This window comes from Phyllostomus discolor, chromosome X (genome assembly GCF_004126475.2).
Source record: "Phyllostomus discolor isolate MPI-MPIP mPhyDis1 chromosome X, mPhyDis1.pri.v3, whole genome shotgun sequence".
Taxonomy (NCBI): Eukaryota; Metazoa; Chordata; class Mammalia; order Chiroptera; family Phyllostomidae; genus Phyllostomus; species Phyllostomus discolor.
In genome coordinates, this window is record NC_050198.1 from 11042532 (window position 1) to 11058703 (window position 16172).

Below are 16172 nucleotides of genomic sequence, written 5' to 3' on the forward strand. Positions count from 1 at the left end.
TTAAACTTGGTTGCTAAGGAGTAAAATGCATGACTTTGGTTTAGCCTTTAGCTGTACATCATCTTGTGCCTTTATTCTTTAAGGAAGTTCAACCCTCTAAGAAAGTCATCAAAAAACCCCAGACATTGCCTTAGTAACAGTTGACATCTAGTTGTACTAGGTTCTTGTGTTCAAATCCAGACTTGTAAAGTTTTCATTAAAAATCTTATGTATAGTCATCTTTCTTTTATCCCTGGCTGGTGTGGCTCAGTGGATTGAATGCTGGCCTGTGAACCAGGGCATCGCCGATTTGATTCATGGTCGGTTGGGGCACATGCCTGGGTTGTGGGCCAGGTCCCCGGTGTGGGGGATGCTCCAGAGGCAACCACACATTGATGTTTCTCTCCCTCTCTTTCTCCTTCCCTTCCTCTCTCTCTAAAAAATAAATAAAATCTTTAAAAAAAAACCTAACATTCCCATCGTTACAGAAAGTGTTATTGACTAGTACTGGTCCATAGGCTCAGTGAAATTGCAAACAGTATAATCTCATTTTTACAACCCAAAGAAGAAATACAAAGGTTCAAAGATTGTAAGACAAGAGAGGCTGATAGAAAGTAAACTGACAAAATTCAGAAGTGGAAGAGAAAAATAAAAATATCAAGATAAAATCCACCATGGAAGCAACTATAACAATAAATAAATATGCCTCAGTTTATAGCCAGGGGCAGAAGGAATGGGCTTTATGAAATTACAAAAAATGACATGGTTAAAAAACTAAGATGAAAAATGATTATGGAGAAGATGGTAGATAAAGAAGACAAACACATGTAAAAAATTATGGAAGGGAACAACCAATGAACTAGAAAAATACAATGGAAGAAATTATTCTGAAATAAAGATATCAACTTTTGTTTCAAGAAATTGACAATGATAAAACCACCCAGTTACAATCATAGTGATGTTTAGTGGACTTTAAAACATTATAGGCATATTCACATAAATACTCAGTGCTAGAAGACAGGGGAACAATGTCTTTAAAACTCTGAGAAAATGTAACTTAGAAATTTTATACCCAGTCAAAACCTCATGGATTGACATTTTTTAAGTATTTAGGAACTCAGACTGTAGCATCCATTAGCCCTTTTTGACTGCTCTATGTGATAATAATACATTTAGCAAACCAAAGGATTAATCAATAAAAAGAACCGTAGAATGGAGAAGTTATAAAAGGATTTGTAGTGAGGATAGAATGAACTTAAAACTAACTATAAAATATTTGGGAAGAAGAGGTGTGTGGATGTGTTAATTTCCACGTCTTTCATAGTAAGTAAGGTGAGAATAGATAGTGGCTTTAAAATTAATTCATGTATTATGAGCAAAGTATGACTCAATGTTTTTTATATTATCTTTAGAGGGTTAAGAACTAGTAATACCTAAACATTTACCTCAATATCATTATTCATATATTTAACAAATGAACGTGTGCTTTTACTGCACGTTGGGCAGTATTGTAGGCACTTGGGATACATTAGTGAACAAAACATGATACTGCCTTTCGTGGAGGTAATATTCTAGGCAGAGGTACACAGACATAAATAAGTGATATTGTATAGGTGATACATGCTTGGGAAGAAGAAAAGTATAAACGGTTTTGGGTTACAAATATGGTCAGGGTTTGCTAAGAAGATGATATTGGAGCAGAGACTTAATTGTGAGATGTCTGGTAGACATCAAAGATGTACAAGTCTGAATTTGGGAAATAAGACTACAGTAGAGATGCAAAATTGGGAGTAGCTAGCATATAGATGAAATTTAAGCTCTTAAGACAGAACAAGATCGATCACCAAAGGAGTGATTGTGGATAAACCAAGACCAAGGACTAAGCTCTGGGGTTTGCAACGTGAAGAAATAGGATCCTGCAAAGACTGAGACATGGCCAGTGAGGGGAGGAGGAAACCAAGAGCTTGAGTCTAGGAAGCCAAGTGGGGAAAGTGCTGCTAAGACAATTAAGATGAGGACTGAGAACGGATGACCTTGTCAAACAATTTTGGTAAAGTGGCCTGACTGAAGTGAGTTTAGAGGAAATGGACTGACAAGAATTGGAGGCGAGGTGTCAGACAAATGGGATCAAGGGGTTTTGTTTATTTTAAAGGTGATGAGAGAATAGCTTGTTTGTTATGCTAAGGAAAAGGTTCCAGTGGAGGGGGTTCTGAGAGTTAGGAGGAGGCTTTAGCTAGGAGTGCAGATGGTTTTGCTATGGTTACAGACCACTTTATTTTTTATTTTTTTATTTTTTATTTTTCAGGCCACTTTAGTTGTTGATAGGTGGGTAGGCCGTTATCTCTTGTGATTGTTTCAGTTGTTTCCTATGAAGATCATCAACAAGCCCTGACTGGGTAGCTTGGTCAGGGCATTGTCCCCATACACCAAGGTTGTGGTGGTCAGAGCACATACGAGAAGCAACCAATGAAAGCACAAATATGTGGAACAACAAATCGATGTTTTTCTCTTGTCAAATAAAAATAAAAAAAGATCAGAGAGTGAGGGTGGAGAGGTGATGGTAGAAGAGAGAATGTGGAAAACAGGAGAGGGGGAAAGTAGCAAAAAAGGTCTACTGCACATTCAGGGTTCTGAATTTGAAGTGAAGCCATCAGCGCGTGTATGTGTGTGTTCCCAATGCGATTTAGCCGCAGAGGCAAAGAGGAAAATTGGATTTAGCCAAGGTTTTGATTCAGCCAGGCAGTATGATGAAGTGAAGAGAGGTGGGGCAAGGGACTGGAAAGCCAGGGAATGGGATTGATCATGGAATTAAAGTCTGAGTAAATTCTAACGTAATAATTTTTGTTTAAAAATAGCACGTTACGTTACCCAGTTTTCACTAAAAAAAAAAATGTTTATTTTGTCTTCCACCCTTTTATTTCTAAATATGCATAGAAATGTCTGAATAATCTGTAAATTCTGTTGATAATCCCATTTGGTGAGATTTTGAGCATGGTTTATTTAATTTTTATACTTTTTAAATACTTCTCTTAATATAAGCCATATAATCTCTACAGTAAACTATATATTTTTAAAAGTAAAGTTGCAGAAACAAAGGAATGGAAATAAAAACATTAAGTTCAGGGTACATAGTGTAGTCTGGGGAGGCTGCTGGAGGAGACAGGACTGTGAAGGCAGAAGGCAGTTTGCTCAGTTTGGTTGCTAGACTGCAATTTGTATTTTACTTGGTAGGAAATAGGACACCATTCCCTCCTAGAGTAAGGTGATCTTTGTTTTAAGAACTCTGACTGAGGGCAGTGTCTAAGGGATTTTGGTGTGATGTCTTTTTTATGATGTTAATATATACAAAATGCAATTCCATTGCAGTCCAATACCACACATTTTTCTATCTTGGCAAAAATTATAATGAAATCGGTCTTGAAACTTAGGTGAGAATAACAAAACAATATCACCTGTTTTATAAGGTTGTGTGAGGAGTAAATGAGCTATTTTAAGGGCTTAGTATCATTCTTCACATGTGGTATGTGGTGGGTAAATGTTTGGTGTTATCATTATCACAACCACTGATATTTCTTATTGTATAGATTCTCCATGAAATGTTCTCCATATCAGCTTACTTTTGCTGATTTTTAAGTTAGATCAGTGTTTCTTTAACAAGCAATTTGTTTGAAGTAGTATATTCCCCCCTCCCCCGCCCTCCAGTAATTTTTCTTTTCCAAGGATTACTGAGTTTTCTGAAGTCTTAATGAACTACATTTTAGATTCTGTAGCATCTCTTAGCATTGCAAATAACCATCCCTTAATTTTTCATCTTCAGGGGATGTTACTGAAGCTCCTTTGAAGCGGTATAAAGTATGCCTATATTTTGCTATAGTTTTGCTGTTACTAATGAAATCGGTGCTAAGTCAAATTTTTCTTCAGTTTTGAAGTTTAAAATGCTGGATGAGATATAGATTATTATTCCATAAGGCTTGAGGAAACTAATGCCAATTTTATTTTTTTTTAAAGTAGAAAAACTGGGAAGGAAATTTGCTAACATAATGATGGTATCTCTGGTTGGTGGGACTATTCGTGATTTTTAAAAAATACTAAATTATATACAGTGAACATACATTTCTTTAAAAAATCAAGATGAAAATAAAGGTCTGGGTTATAAAGACAAGAACCTCCTCACTCTGTCGCCCACATCTCACTTACTAGTTCACTGACTTTGGGCAAGTCACATACCATCTCAGAGCCTTTATTTATCTGGAACAGATGAGAATCGAATAAATAAAAGTACATAGAAATGCTAAGGAAATTGTGAAATGCCATGCAAATGGTAGTTATTATTAGAAGTAGTCTTAGTTTTCAGAAATTATGCACTTCTGTTTTGGAGCGACCTTGTTCTAAAGCTGTAGTTCTTCATTGCTGCATTAGAAGAAGGCACTTATTGCAGAAATCATATGTACAGTGACTCATTGTTATCGAAGCCTTCTTTGTCTGTTTTTAGAAGTTCACTTTTATTGGTAGCTTTAAAAACCACAGTGAAATTTTGAGTAACAGGACCATCAAAGTATTTTCTAAACAAATCACTTCTATAATATTTCATATTTGGATTACTTTTATAGGTTGAGTTATGGGGCAAATTCTCAAAGTGAAAATCTGAAGGTTAATTCTACTTTTGTCAAATGATAGAATAGCTTTGTTCAGCTCAGGTAAGCCTATATATTTGAAATGTGTTTCCCACACATTTATGAAAACAGAAATGTCTTTTACTGTTACAGGTAAAATACATGACATTTTGCGAGCTCAAAAATGATCAGATTTTCTAGTCATCAAAGGTTTATCTTATGAGTACCTACAAACTAATGTAAACACAAACAGCTGGCCTGACCTTGTTCTTTGTAAACACAAGGGCACTTGATCTTCTAGTACTTGTTAGAATCAGTTTGGATAGGCCTTGCCAAAAGAGGCCAAGCTTCATCAACAGTACCAGCTGTCAGAGATGAATTATCTGAAGACATAACAAATTTACTCAGGACTTTCCTGCTAGTTTGGTGAGATCTTCATCCTTCTAATGCAATCTCGGCCTAAAACTCCAAAGCCACCTTTAAGAAAATAACATTGGCACCCGGGCTGGGTGGCTCAGTTAATTGAAGTGTCATTCACAAAAAGGTGGTTTTGATTCCCAGTCAGGGCATACATACCTAGGTTGCGGGTTCTATCCCCAGTTGGCGCATATAGGTGGCAACCAAGGCATGTTTCTTTCTCTCTGTCTCTCTGCTCCTCCCCTCCCCCTTCCTTTCTCTAAGCATATCCTTGGTTGAAGATTTAAAAAAAGAAAATATCATTGGCTCAATCAGCTGGCATATGACATAAAAATATTTAGCTTTGGAAAAGGGCAGGTACACATCAGGCCAGAAATAAGGACATAATGCTGATTTTTTCCCCCTGCAAACCATATTTATTTACTCTTTTTTACAAGCCATTTTTATAAAGCATAGTCAAGAGACCTGAACTTAGGTAGTTGTCTTCAGAGTTCAGAGAACTTCTCTTTGTTTTTTGTTTCTCATTTTTTTAATTACAAAGAGTTTAATCAACTGGTCTCTCTGACCATTCACATCATTAAGCTTGTCCTGGATCAGTTCAATTTCTCTAGCTTCTTAAGCTCTTAACCCAGTCTACCATTCTTTCACTGGTAACCAAGTCCTTTTTTCCTATTTTCTACCCATGGTTGAAGCCAACAGCCATGAACTCCTCCAACTTTCTGCATTACAACCTTCCCCCTTTCCCTACACACAATGTAGCCCTGTTCTCATCCAGGTTGCCTTCTCATGTCTTGGAAGGATAACATATTTCTCCTCCTATTTCAGCACAATTCCTTTATCTTTGCACCTAGTTTCATCTCTCTTTCCCTCTGAGATCTTGATCCAGAAATTTCACTATATCCCGCTTCAGCCTTCACTTTCTATTATATTTTTTCCCACAGATTGAGCATGCATGAGTATTTTTATCAGGGAGACATAAAAGCCCTTGACCCTGCAACCCATTCTAGTTACCGCCCCTTTGTTCACTTTATTTTTATTTTTAAAATTTTAAAATGATATTTCTTTCATCACCATTTATCACCCCCATACCCTCTTCCACCTTAACCTCCCTCCCCCTGCAATCACCATACTATTTTGTTCACTTTAAAATAAGACTTCTTAAAGAAAGTCATAACGTTCTATTGAATCCTCAACCCACATCTAACTCCATACCATCAAAGGGTGCTGTGAGCACAGAGGAATAGAGACAGGCAGCAGCTCTGAGAGCTTTTAAAGATGTTACCCCTTGGATCTCAATTAATGAAACATGCAGGAGGAGAGATCCCTTTCCTCATTTCTCTTAACATTTCTTCCCTAGTCATTCAGTCACCTAAATCACAGGTCCCATAGTTTTTCTGGTCTCCTTTGTCAGTCCATCCCTCTTCCCCATCTGTACTGTCTCTGTCCTGATTCGAGGCCTCAGCATCTGTCACCTGCATTATTGCAGTAGATTGATAAGTGGTATTCCCTGCTTCATGTCACTCCCTTGGATCCACCTTTCTCAAGGCTAGCGTGGTATAGCAAAAATGACTATTTCAGCTTGTCACTGCTTGGCTTAAAAGTGTCCCATCACCTACAGCAGAGGTTGTCAAAATCTGATCAGAATCCCTAGGGCAGGCTACCTCTAAATCTGTGTATATATCAGGCCCCACACTTGCAGATTCTGACTTTGTAGAACTGCTGGATGCTGGCCTATACTTTTAAGTTCCCTAAGAGATTTTGACACCTGACCAGATTTAGGAACATCCAGTGTGCCAGGATCATGTCTTGAGCTTTTGTGCCTGGTTACATAAGGCCCTCCATGACCAGGCTTTGGCTTAGTCATTGGCCACATTCCCCACCATGCCCCACGTGTCTACCGGTCGAGGTAAAATCATTCAATCTTATGTGAATCAAGTTAAAGATTGTATTGGTAAAAAAAAAGTTTTGGAAATGGTAACATTTAAACACCTACTAATATTTATAATGTGTTCCCTGTCTTTTTAGTGGATGATGCTGGCAAAATAGAACACGATGGTTCCTCTGGAATGACCTTGGATGCAGAGTCGGAAATTGATCCTTGTAAAGTGGATGGCACTTGCCCTGAAGTCATCAAGGTGTATATTTTTAAAGCTGACCCTGGAGAGGATGACTTAGGTAAGGGGACACCTTCAGCATATTACACATCCTGATCCAAACACTTCACCCTGATTACTTTTGGGTGGGTCAGACTGAGAACATTGGAAACCTTTTCTGAAGGTAACTTTTAAGCAAGGATTCCAATGTAGCAGTAGGAAAGTATGTAAAATGTGATAAGTGAAATAGGCGGAATTGAAATTTTTTACATAAATTCTTGGAGCTGTCATCTTCCCTGATAGGTGGCACTGTAGACATTGTGGAAAGTGAGCCCGAGAATGATCATGGAGTGGAACTACTTGATCAGAATAGCGGTATTCGTGTGCCAAGGGAAAAGATGGTTTATATGACTGTCAATGACTCTCAACAAGAAGATGAAGATTTAAGTAAGTAGGTGGCCTTTTTGTGGGAGAAAGGTTTATCTCTGTAGATCTGTAAAAAACATAAATGATATATATGGACAATGTTTAAAGGAAACAAGTAGCGTTATTGTAGAGATTATTATGCTACCATATTCCAAGGGAACCATAAGTGACCTATTAATGTATGTTTAGAATGTTGCTTTAAAAACAAATTATGGTGAAAACCAAAAAAATGAATGATTCATTCAAATATTTGAGTGCTTGCTATGTGAAAGTCATGTTCTAGGTATGTAATATTTGAACCTTCTTTCTACTTATCTATTAAATGAATGAAATGACAGTATTTATTCTGTGATCTCTATGAACCTGGTCACAAAAGTCTATGTAATTTTCTACTTAGATGTTGCTGAAATTGCTGACGAAGTTTATATGGAAGTGATTGTAGGAGAAGAAGATGCAGCAGCGGCAGCGGCAGCAGCTGCCGCGCATGAACAGCAAATCGATGACAGTGAAATGAAAACCTTCATGCCAATAGCGTGGGCAGCAGCTTACGGTAAGTCGCATAGCAGCACTTACAGGATTGACTTGGTTTTTGAACGTGAATTCATGATTGAAAAACAGTTTCTGTGGTCTTAGATTTCAGAAATCTGAAATGCCACTAACTTATAAGGATTATTTGATTTGAACAGGAGTAGAGGAAGATTATAAAGTCTACTTTTTTGTCTTTATTTTTAGCAGGACTTTCTTTCATGTGTATAGCATAGCACACAGAAGGAAGTATTGCAAGAAGTACATAGGCTTTCAAACTGAAACTTTTCATCTTGATTATATCTGGCCTGTACCTTTTTAATTTTGGGAGACAATAAGGGAGTCCATGGGGCAAAATGCTTTTATGTGTTTTTTAGATTTGGAAGCTAGGCCATTTCTCCTGGTCTCACTATAATAAATGTGGTTATGAAACCCATTACCTAGAGTGTGGAATTTCTGTCATTCATGAGTATCATGGCTTCCTTTTCATTGTTGTAGTTAATAAAGAATCCCTAATTCTTTATAATTTATAATACAGTATAATTTTGTTTTTCAATACGCATCGTTAGGTAATAATTCTGATGGAATTGAAAACCGGAATGGCACTGCAAGTGCCCTCTTGCACATAGATGAGTCTGCTGGGCTCGGCAGACTGGCTAAACAAAAACCAAAGAAAAGGAGAAGACCTGATTCCAGGCAGTACCAAACAGGTGAGGGCACGCGAGTACCACAGCGCAGCTTGCTTTGCGAGCTCTCAGATGAAGCTAGTATGTATCCACAGAGGTGTTGTGATGACATTTTAGCTGCTAGACCACGTATAGCTTTTGTGTATTGAAGTGGAAAATATAATTTTAAGAATTCAGTGATATTCATGAATGATTTTCTTGGATAAAAAGAAACAGGGAATGTATCAAACATGAATGAAAAATTTCAAAACTCGGGTGATTTTATGTGGAAGTGAAAAGAAATCCCTCAGATATGTTATAAGCATTAAATTTTTTAAATAACTAATATATTGAGAGAATCTGATTATGTCTGTGGAAAGGAGGCACAGTTTATAGAGCAGCAGAACAGGTACTTCCATTCATGTGACACATTCCTGTCTATTCTTGTTTGCCCATGTGCAACTCAAACATTTTATAGTACATTTAAGCTTTACTCTAAATTGACATAAATTATGTTTTTTTGAATAATCAAAGTAGAAATTGTGATCATGAAACTTTATGAGTAATTTCCCACCAATTTCTAAATTGATAATAGCTTTAATCACTAGTTGATGGAAGTTGCATATTTATTTTATTTTATTTATTTATTTTTTTAGCTGGAGGGAGTGAGGTTGGTATAGTCATAATGAAGTGTCCGGACCAGGTTGCTCTTTCTGACAAGGTTGCTATATCTCTTAGGTTGAAAAATGGTAAAAAGCAACGTTAGGTAGCAAAAGCTCAACTTAGGAGTACTTGCCCAATAATGTTCAGAACACACCCTTTAAACTCTTGGAGAAACCAAACCAGAACTTGGTCTGATCACTCATGCACCTTTCTTTTCCTTTTTTAGCAATAATAATTGGCCCTGATGGACATCCCTTGACTGTCTATCCTTGCATGATCTGTGGGAAAAAGTTTAAGTCAAGAGGTTTTTTGAAAAGGCACATGAAAAACCATCCTGAACACCTTGCCAAGAAGAAGTACCGCTGTACTGACTGTGATTACACTACCAACAAGAAGATAAGTTTACACAACCACCTGGAGAGCCACAAGCTCACGAGCAAGACGGAGAAGGCCATCGAATGCGATGAGTGTGGGAAGCATTTCTCTCATGCTGGGGCTTTGTTTACTCACAAAATGGTGCATAAGGAAAAAGGAGCCAATAAAATGTACAAGTGTAAATTTTGTGAATATGAAACAGCTGAACAAGGGTTATTGAATCGCCACCTTTTGGCCGTCCACAGCAAGAACTTCCCTCATATTTGTGTGGAATGCGGGAAAGGCTTTCGCCACCCGTCAGAGCTCAAAAAGCACATGCGAATCCATACTGGTGAGAAGCCCTACCAATGCCAGTACTGCGAATATAGATCCGCAGACTCTTCCAACTTGAAAACACACGTAAAAACTAAGCATAGTAAAGAGATGCCATTTAAGTGTGACATTTGTCTTCTGACTTTCTCAGATACCAAAGAGGTGCAGCAACATGCTCTTATCCACCAAGAAAGCAAAACACACCAGTGTGTGCATTGCGACCACAAGAGTTCAAACTCAAGTGATTTGAAACGACACATAATTTCAGTTCACACGAAGGACTACCCCCATAAGTGTGACATGTGTGATAAAGGCTTTCACAGGCCTTCAGAACTCAAGAAACACGTGGCTGCCCACAAGGGTAAAAAAATGCACCAGTGTAGACATTGTGACTTTAAGATTGCAGATCCATTTGTTCTGAGTCGCCATATTCTCTCGGTTCACACGAAAGATCTTCCCTTTAGGTGTAAGAGGTGTAGAAAGGGATTCAGGCAACAGAATGAGCTTAAAAAGCATATGAAGACACACAGTGGCAGGAAAGTGTATCAGTGTGAATACTGTGAGTATAGCACGACAGATGCCTCGGGCTTTAAACGGCATGTTATTTCCATTCATACGAAAGACTACCCTCACCGTTGTGAATACTGCAAGAAAGGGTTCCGAAGACCTTCAGAAAAGAACCAGCACATTATGCGGCATCATAAAGAAGTGGGCCTGCCCTGATAATACTTTCACAGACGTTTGTGGAGATGTTGGCCTTGACGCAGAAAATTCATTGTAAAGCAAATCAGTCTCATTCACATACAATACTGTATATTGATTTATGCTGTGTACAAATAGAATATTGCTTCTAGTTACTTTTTTTTATATTTTGTTCAGTAGTGTGTTCTGAATTCTATTCAGTTTGTTTAATCAATGGGGAAGAACAGCAAGAAACAAGTTGCTTTTAATGAAGTAAATCTTGCTTCTGTACTGAAATTTCCTATCTTATTAGTTTTATATTTATTTAAATATTTACCTTGCTTACCTTGATGGTACTCTTCTAAGAGCATTTAACTTAAAGTTAGGGAAACTTTAGATTGAGTCATCATTATTACTTTCAGAGTAACTATTTTTCCCTGATGGATTTCTCACAATAAAATTGTCAGAGACATCTACTAACATAAATGGGAGATTTAGCAGTCATGTCTAATTAGGCTACCATGGAAGTCATTTACTTGTCTTGCTTAATCTTTTCAGACCACATGACAATGAAAGTTTCCGTTTGAACTTTTGCATCCCTGGCATTGCTGAGTAAAGAACAGTGGCTGGGTTTGTGTTTACTTTTCATTTTGTTTAGCAGACAAAATATTCTTTTGGGGGGGGGGCTTTCTTTGGAGTATTTACATCTTTTGTCAGCATAGCAAAGTTTTAGAAAACTTTACTGAAAAATTTTGCTTGATCTTGTTGTATTTTGATTATTCTGTCTGTGCTGCTTTGTCTTGGAATGGTTGTGTGCTACAAATGAGACTTATTGGGGACTGCATTTTGGAATCTCCTAGAGGTAATTTGTAGCTCTTAGGATCTTTTGCAACTTTATATATGTAAATGTACCCTGAATTATGTATATGCACATATATATATATATATATATAAAACATGTATCTGTGTGTATTGCTTATTTTACATATTTATACACACAACCCCAAGTAGTAGTTTAAAATCTATAATGAAAAGTATTAAATTTACAATAACATGAAAGATGCAGGGATGTATGAGAGCATTTTGTAAATCATGCTCTTCAGAGAGACTACTCAGGTGAAGAATTAGAAGGAAAATAAGGACACTAGTATTTTTAAAGAGTTAAAGGTATTTTCTTTTAAATATCTTTGGTAATTGAAAAATAGAAGTTAAGATGTTTCTAGATAGAATGTTTTCATACAACTTCAGCTCCATGCCTTTATATTTTTCTGAAAAGCTAATGAGTATCCAGATAGACCTTCCTTGGTTCTCTCTGAGAAGCCCTTGCGAGGACTCTGTATCACCAACCGAGGGAGACTCAGGAAGCTACGGCTCCATGTACCAGAGACTGGGTGCTAATTATGATTTACACTTTTCAAGTTCAGCCTACTCTGTTATTTCTTAGTTATAGCTAGGCAACTTTGAAAAACTTAATGCACAAGTTGGCTTTGATTAGAACATAAGATAAAGGTATGTTTTAAGTGCATGAGGGAAATCTGAGGCCTTATTTGGAACGTCACCAAGTCTTTCACTGTTTTGTTTTTCTTTGAGGGTTGATATTGTTTAAGCAAATAGTTCTGGCTCATAAAGTGGATGCAGTTAATGAGAATTTGGTTGTGTTAAGACGCATTTTGGGGAACAGAAGACAGTTTTGGGAGTCCTTAAATTGGCTGTCAGCACATACGAGTACCTGGCACATCATGGGAGATTTAGGATTTTTCTTCCCACTTGATAGCTGCCTTGCCTCTTCATTATGGTGCTCCATCCTCTTTCTCTTTCATCTTTCTCTTTGTCGTTGATATCTGTATTCAAGAGTTTGTAGGGTTAGAAATCTAAATACTGAGTGTTTGGCAAGCGTTTGAAGTGCTGGGTTCATTTAGTCCAGTTCTAAGTCAAGTCCTTTAAGCTGGTATGAACTCCAACCTGAATGCCAGTCAGAACCAAGGCCTGGGCCTGTCCCAGTGGGAACTCCTGTGTCCTCTTGGCCTCCATAACGTGCTTTTTAAAAAAAAGTAACTTAAAATTGTGTGATTCATTACCCTGTAGCAGTTCTATTCTTGAAAGCTCTGTCTGTTTTTTTGTGAGAACCTTTAAAATCTCCCTTATTTTTTATTTTTCTCAGATTAATGTAAAAACACTTAAACCGGAAATTTAGTAATTTTAAAACATTCTGTAAAAGTAATACAGAAAATATAAATAATTGGTCATCTATATTTTTTTAAATAAACTGAAAGATAAAGAACACAGCATTTTACACACTTTATATTTCTCTTAATAGTCTGGAATCATACACAGTTCTTTTTAAAGCACAATATTGAAACCTTTAAAAGGTATTTAAGGGTTTGGTCAAGTGAATATTATAAAATGTGTTTGTCTGTATAAAGAGAAAATGAAATTGTAGTCACTTATGTACTGACATTAGTTACAACCTAGTTTTAATTCTTAAAACAATTTTGATTAGCAAAGCTAAAAAACATGGTTGTTTCAGTTAAATGTTTTAAAGAGGTACAGATTTTTACAAGGACATAATATAAGTTATTGTTCTGTAGAAATATCCTATTAAATATTGTATGTCCCTCCCTCTGTACACTTTGTAAAAAAAGTAAAATACATAAAAAGAAAATCATATAGGGATGTGTGACATTATTGTAATTGTGTATTTGAGAATAACGTGCAAAAATAAAAATCAGAATATTTTCCTGTTACTGAATGTTTAGTCTATTTGATACCTGTACTAAGTTAATGCTTTTTTCTTAAAAAAATGTACAGTTTTTGTAAACCTAATAAACATCAAAAGCAGTGGATTATTTTCATTTCCCCATTTCTTAATTCCTTTTATGCAGCAGTGGAATTCAAAATGCTTGATTGCTTTGAGTTTTGTGACGAATGCAAATACTGATAATATTTCAGCCCTGCAAATTTGCAAGTAATATTTCAGGGAAGAGGTGATTGGTGAATCCTTTGATGAGCATATCCTGGAAATTCATTTTTTCTTTTATCTTCATGAAGGATTTGTTTTATTAGCATCTCCAATTGCCAAGATGACTTCCCTTGGGTAAAGTGATTTTTGAGAGCACTTAAAGTTCATTTCAGTATCAATTTGTAGCACATTGAGTCAGTGGGGGTTGTCACCACCCTCCACAGCAGAAGCCCTGCCCTAAGGTTACCCTTTGGTGCCAGCTTGGAGGGCTGTGGTAGACACTAACATACTAGAGAATGGTCATTGTCATAATAAAAATCAGAAAGTAGGTACAAGTGGTCAGGAGTCAAAAAAGAACAAGATAGATTTGAGTCACTGATTTTTAAAGACGAAATCCTGCTGATCTTGAACTATATAAGAGTTAAGTGTTTGCCTAATAGTTGAGACAGTAAATAATCAAAACTTGACTTAAGTGATCCAGAGGACATAGTGAATGTCACTGTGGAGCCATAAATCAGAAAAATCTTAGCATGCTGAGAAACTTAAGTTGTAATACAATGCCTGACAGATACCATCATTCCAGTCTGTGATCCCAGGCAGTCAGATCAGGTATTGCTCTGTTCTCTGGGAGTCTTACTATTAATTTCCTTTATTTTCCACAAATTCTAAGATTCATGTAAAGAAAAGCATGCCCAGTCAAAATCTTAAAAGGGGTGCTGTTTTAGAACAGTGGTTTTCAGATGCTGCCAAATTCTCAGTCCCACCCCAGACCCACTGAATTGGAAAACTGGGCCTGGGGACCCAGTGATCTTATGTCTTCATACATCCTTCAGAGTGATTCTGATTCATGTTCAAGTTCTGGAAACACTGTTTTAGAGCACTTAAGAAACTTCAAAGATGAGAAACACACACATACAAACAAAAGCCAGAAATAAGCAGTTGAAGGTGAAATGGGACTCACAATTTATACCTCGGGTTTACCCCTTTTAGTGTGAGCCTGCCAGTCAGTAAGTAAATCCTTTAGATCACAAATAGCCTGATCTTCGTAAATCTTGTATAACCTCCCTAAGTTACACTCCTCCAAGGTAAATAGAACTCAGAGGAAGATGTGGTAGGTAGAAGAGAAGGGCTGAAAAGCGTGTGTGCGTGCGTGTGTGTGTAATCAGTTGGCCCAACCTTACTTAAGTAATTCATATCTGAAAACCCATTTTGCCACTTTCTGTAACTGTTTGGATAAGGTCAAAATTAAGTTTGCCCTTTTGGGTTTTGTTTTGTCTTTTGTGTATATATTGTTTGCCTTTTTCATAAAATAATTCTTGGATTTGTTATATATTGTTCTTGTTATTTTTGACATCTGCTATTGTTGTAAATAAATTCCTATTTTGTTTTACGTTACCCTAGTGGAGTGTTGGCTATAGACAAAGGCACAACCACACCCACACCCATGGAAACGAGGAAACTTGAATCACGCAGTCAATTCCCAACACAGTATAAGCTGGAAGTGATGGGACCCCTTCAGTAGTCCTGTACTTTTAGCACCAATGAAGGTATCGCTGTCGCACACAGGTGTAGCATCTGCACCTGCTCAGACTTTAAAATCACTTACATGACCTCTGAGATGGAAATCCTTAGTGTATTAAGTTTGAGGTACAACTCAAGAATGAGTCTCCTTCGTTTTCCCTCTTCACGTTGTCCCATGCCACTTGGCATTGCTCTTATTTGCAAACAAGGGATTTCGCATCATAATGACCTGCTGATACTGGAAAGTCATTAGGATACTTTGCTACAGAAAACCGGCCTAAGAATTGTAGATGGCGTTTGTTCAGTCATGATGTGAATTACCACAGAAGTATCTAAATGCATTGGTGAAAATAGAGCAGTTAGCTAGAACTCTATTACAGTATTTTGCTTTCCAAGAGGGGCCAGTTTCTGCTTTTCCTTTCTTCGTACTTGTGTTTGGCTTTGAAAGCAGAACCCATTTCCTTTTGCCTGGACTTTGAAATAAGGGGAGGTCTTGCAGAGCCATCTGTTGGGGTTTTGGAGGTTCTAATTATACCCTTCCTCTCTCGGTTCTAACCACATTGAAAATAGTTGCAAGAAACCACCAGTTGAGTGACTTCATTTAGTAAAGCTGGGTTGGGAAATCCAGAGGCTGAGTCTATTTCCCTCCCCGCCCCTTGTAGTCCTTGAAGACCAATGCAGCCGGTCATTGGAAGGTGTGGGGCCCATGCTCCCCTCTGTGAGCTGTAGGGAGATGGCTTGGTTTCCCACCAGAGAAATGGAGCAAGTGGACGAGGATGGCTGTGGCATCCTCCCCAGCGCTCCCAGCCTGGGACTCAGGCAAAGCAGAGAGGAGTTGTTCCCTTATGCCATGCTCATGAAATCATAAGGGTTAGTCCTGTTCTGGGTGGCCCTCTAGCATTAGTCCATTAGCAAAGTGTGACGTTATCTTTCACCTTGCATA

The 16172-nt window shown here is 37.5% G+C and overlaps 1 protein-coding gene across 7 annotated transcripts in view; it reads left to right on the forward strand.

Moving 5' to 3' along the window:
* Positions 1-15103, forward strand: part of ZFX (zinc finger protein X-linked) — a 37975-nt gene extending 22872 nt beyond the window's left edge. For 5 of the 7 annotated variants that reach the window (XM_028522376.2, XM_028522374.2, XM_036016643.1 and 2 more), the window contains exons 4-8: positions 7035-7184; positions 7406-7549; positions 7926-8078; positions 8623-8763; positions 9608-15103. In XM_028522376.2, coding sequence (XP_028378177.1) covers positions 7035-7184; positions 7406-7549; positions 7926-8078; positions 8623-8763; positions 9608-10791 — 1772 coding nt within the window. In that variant the 3' untranslated portion in view covers positions 10792-15103. Of the gene's footprint in view, positions 1-7034; positions 7185-7405; positions 7554-7925; positions 8079-8622; positions 8764-9607 lie in introns of all 7 variants that reach the window. The other 2 variants (XM_028522378.2, XM_036016644.1) reach the window with 2 other exon arrangements.
* The last annotated feature ends 1069 nt before the right edge of the window (positions 15104-16172 follow it).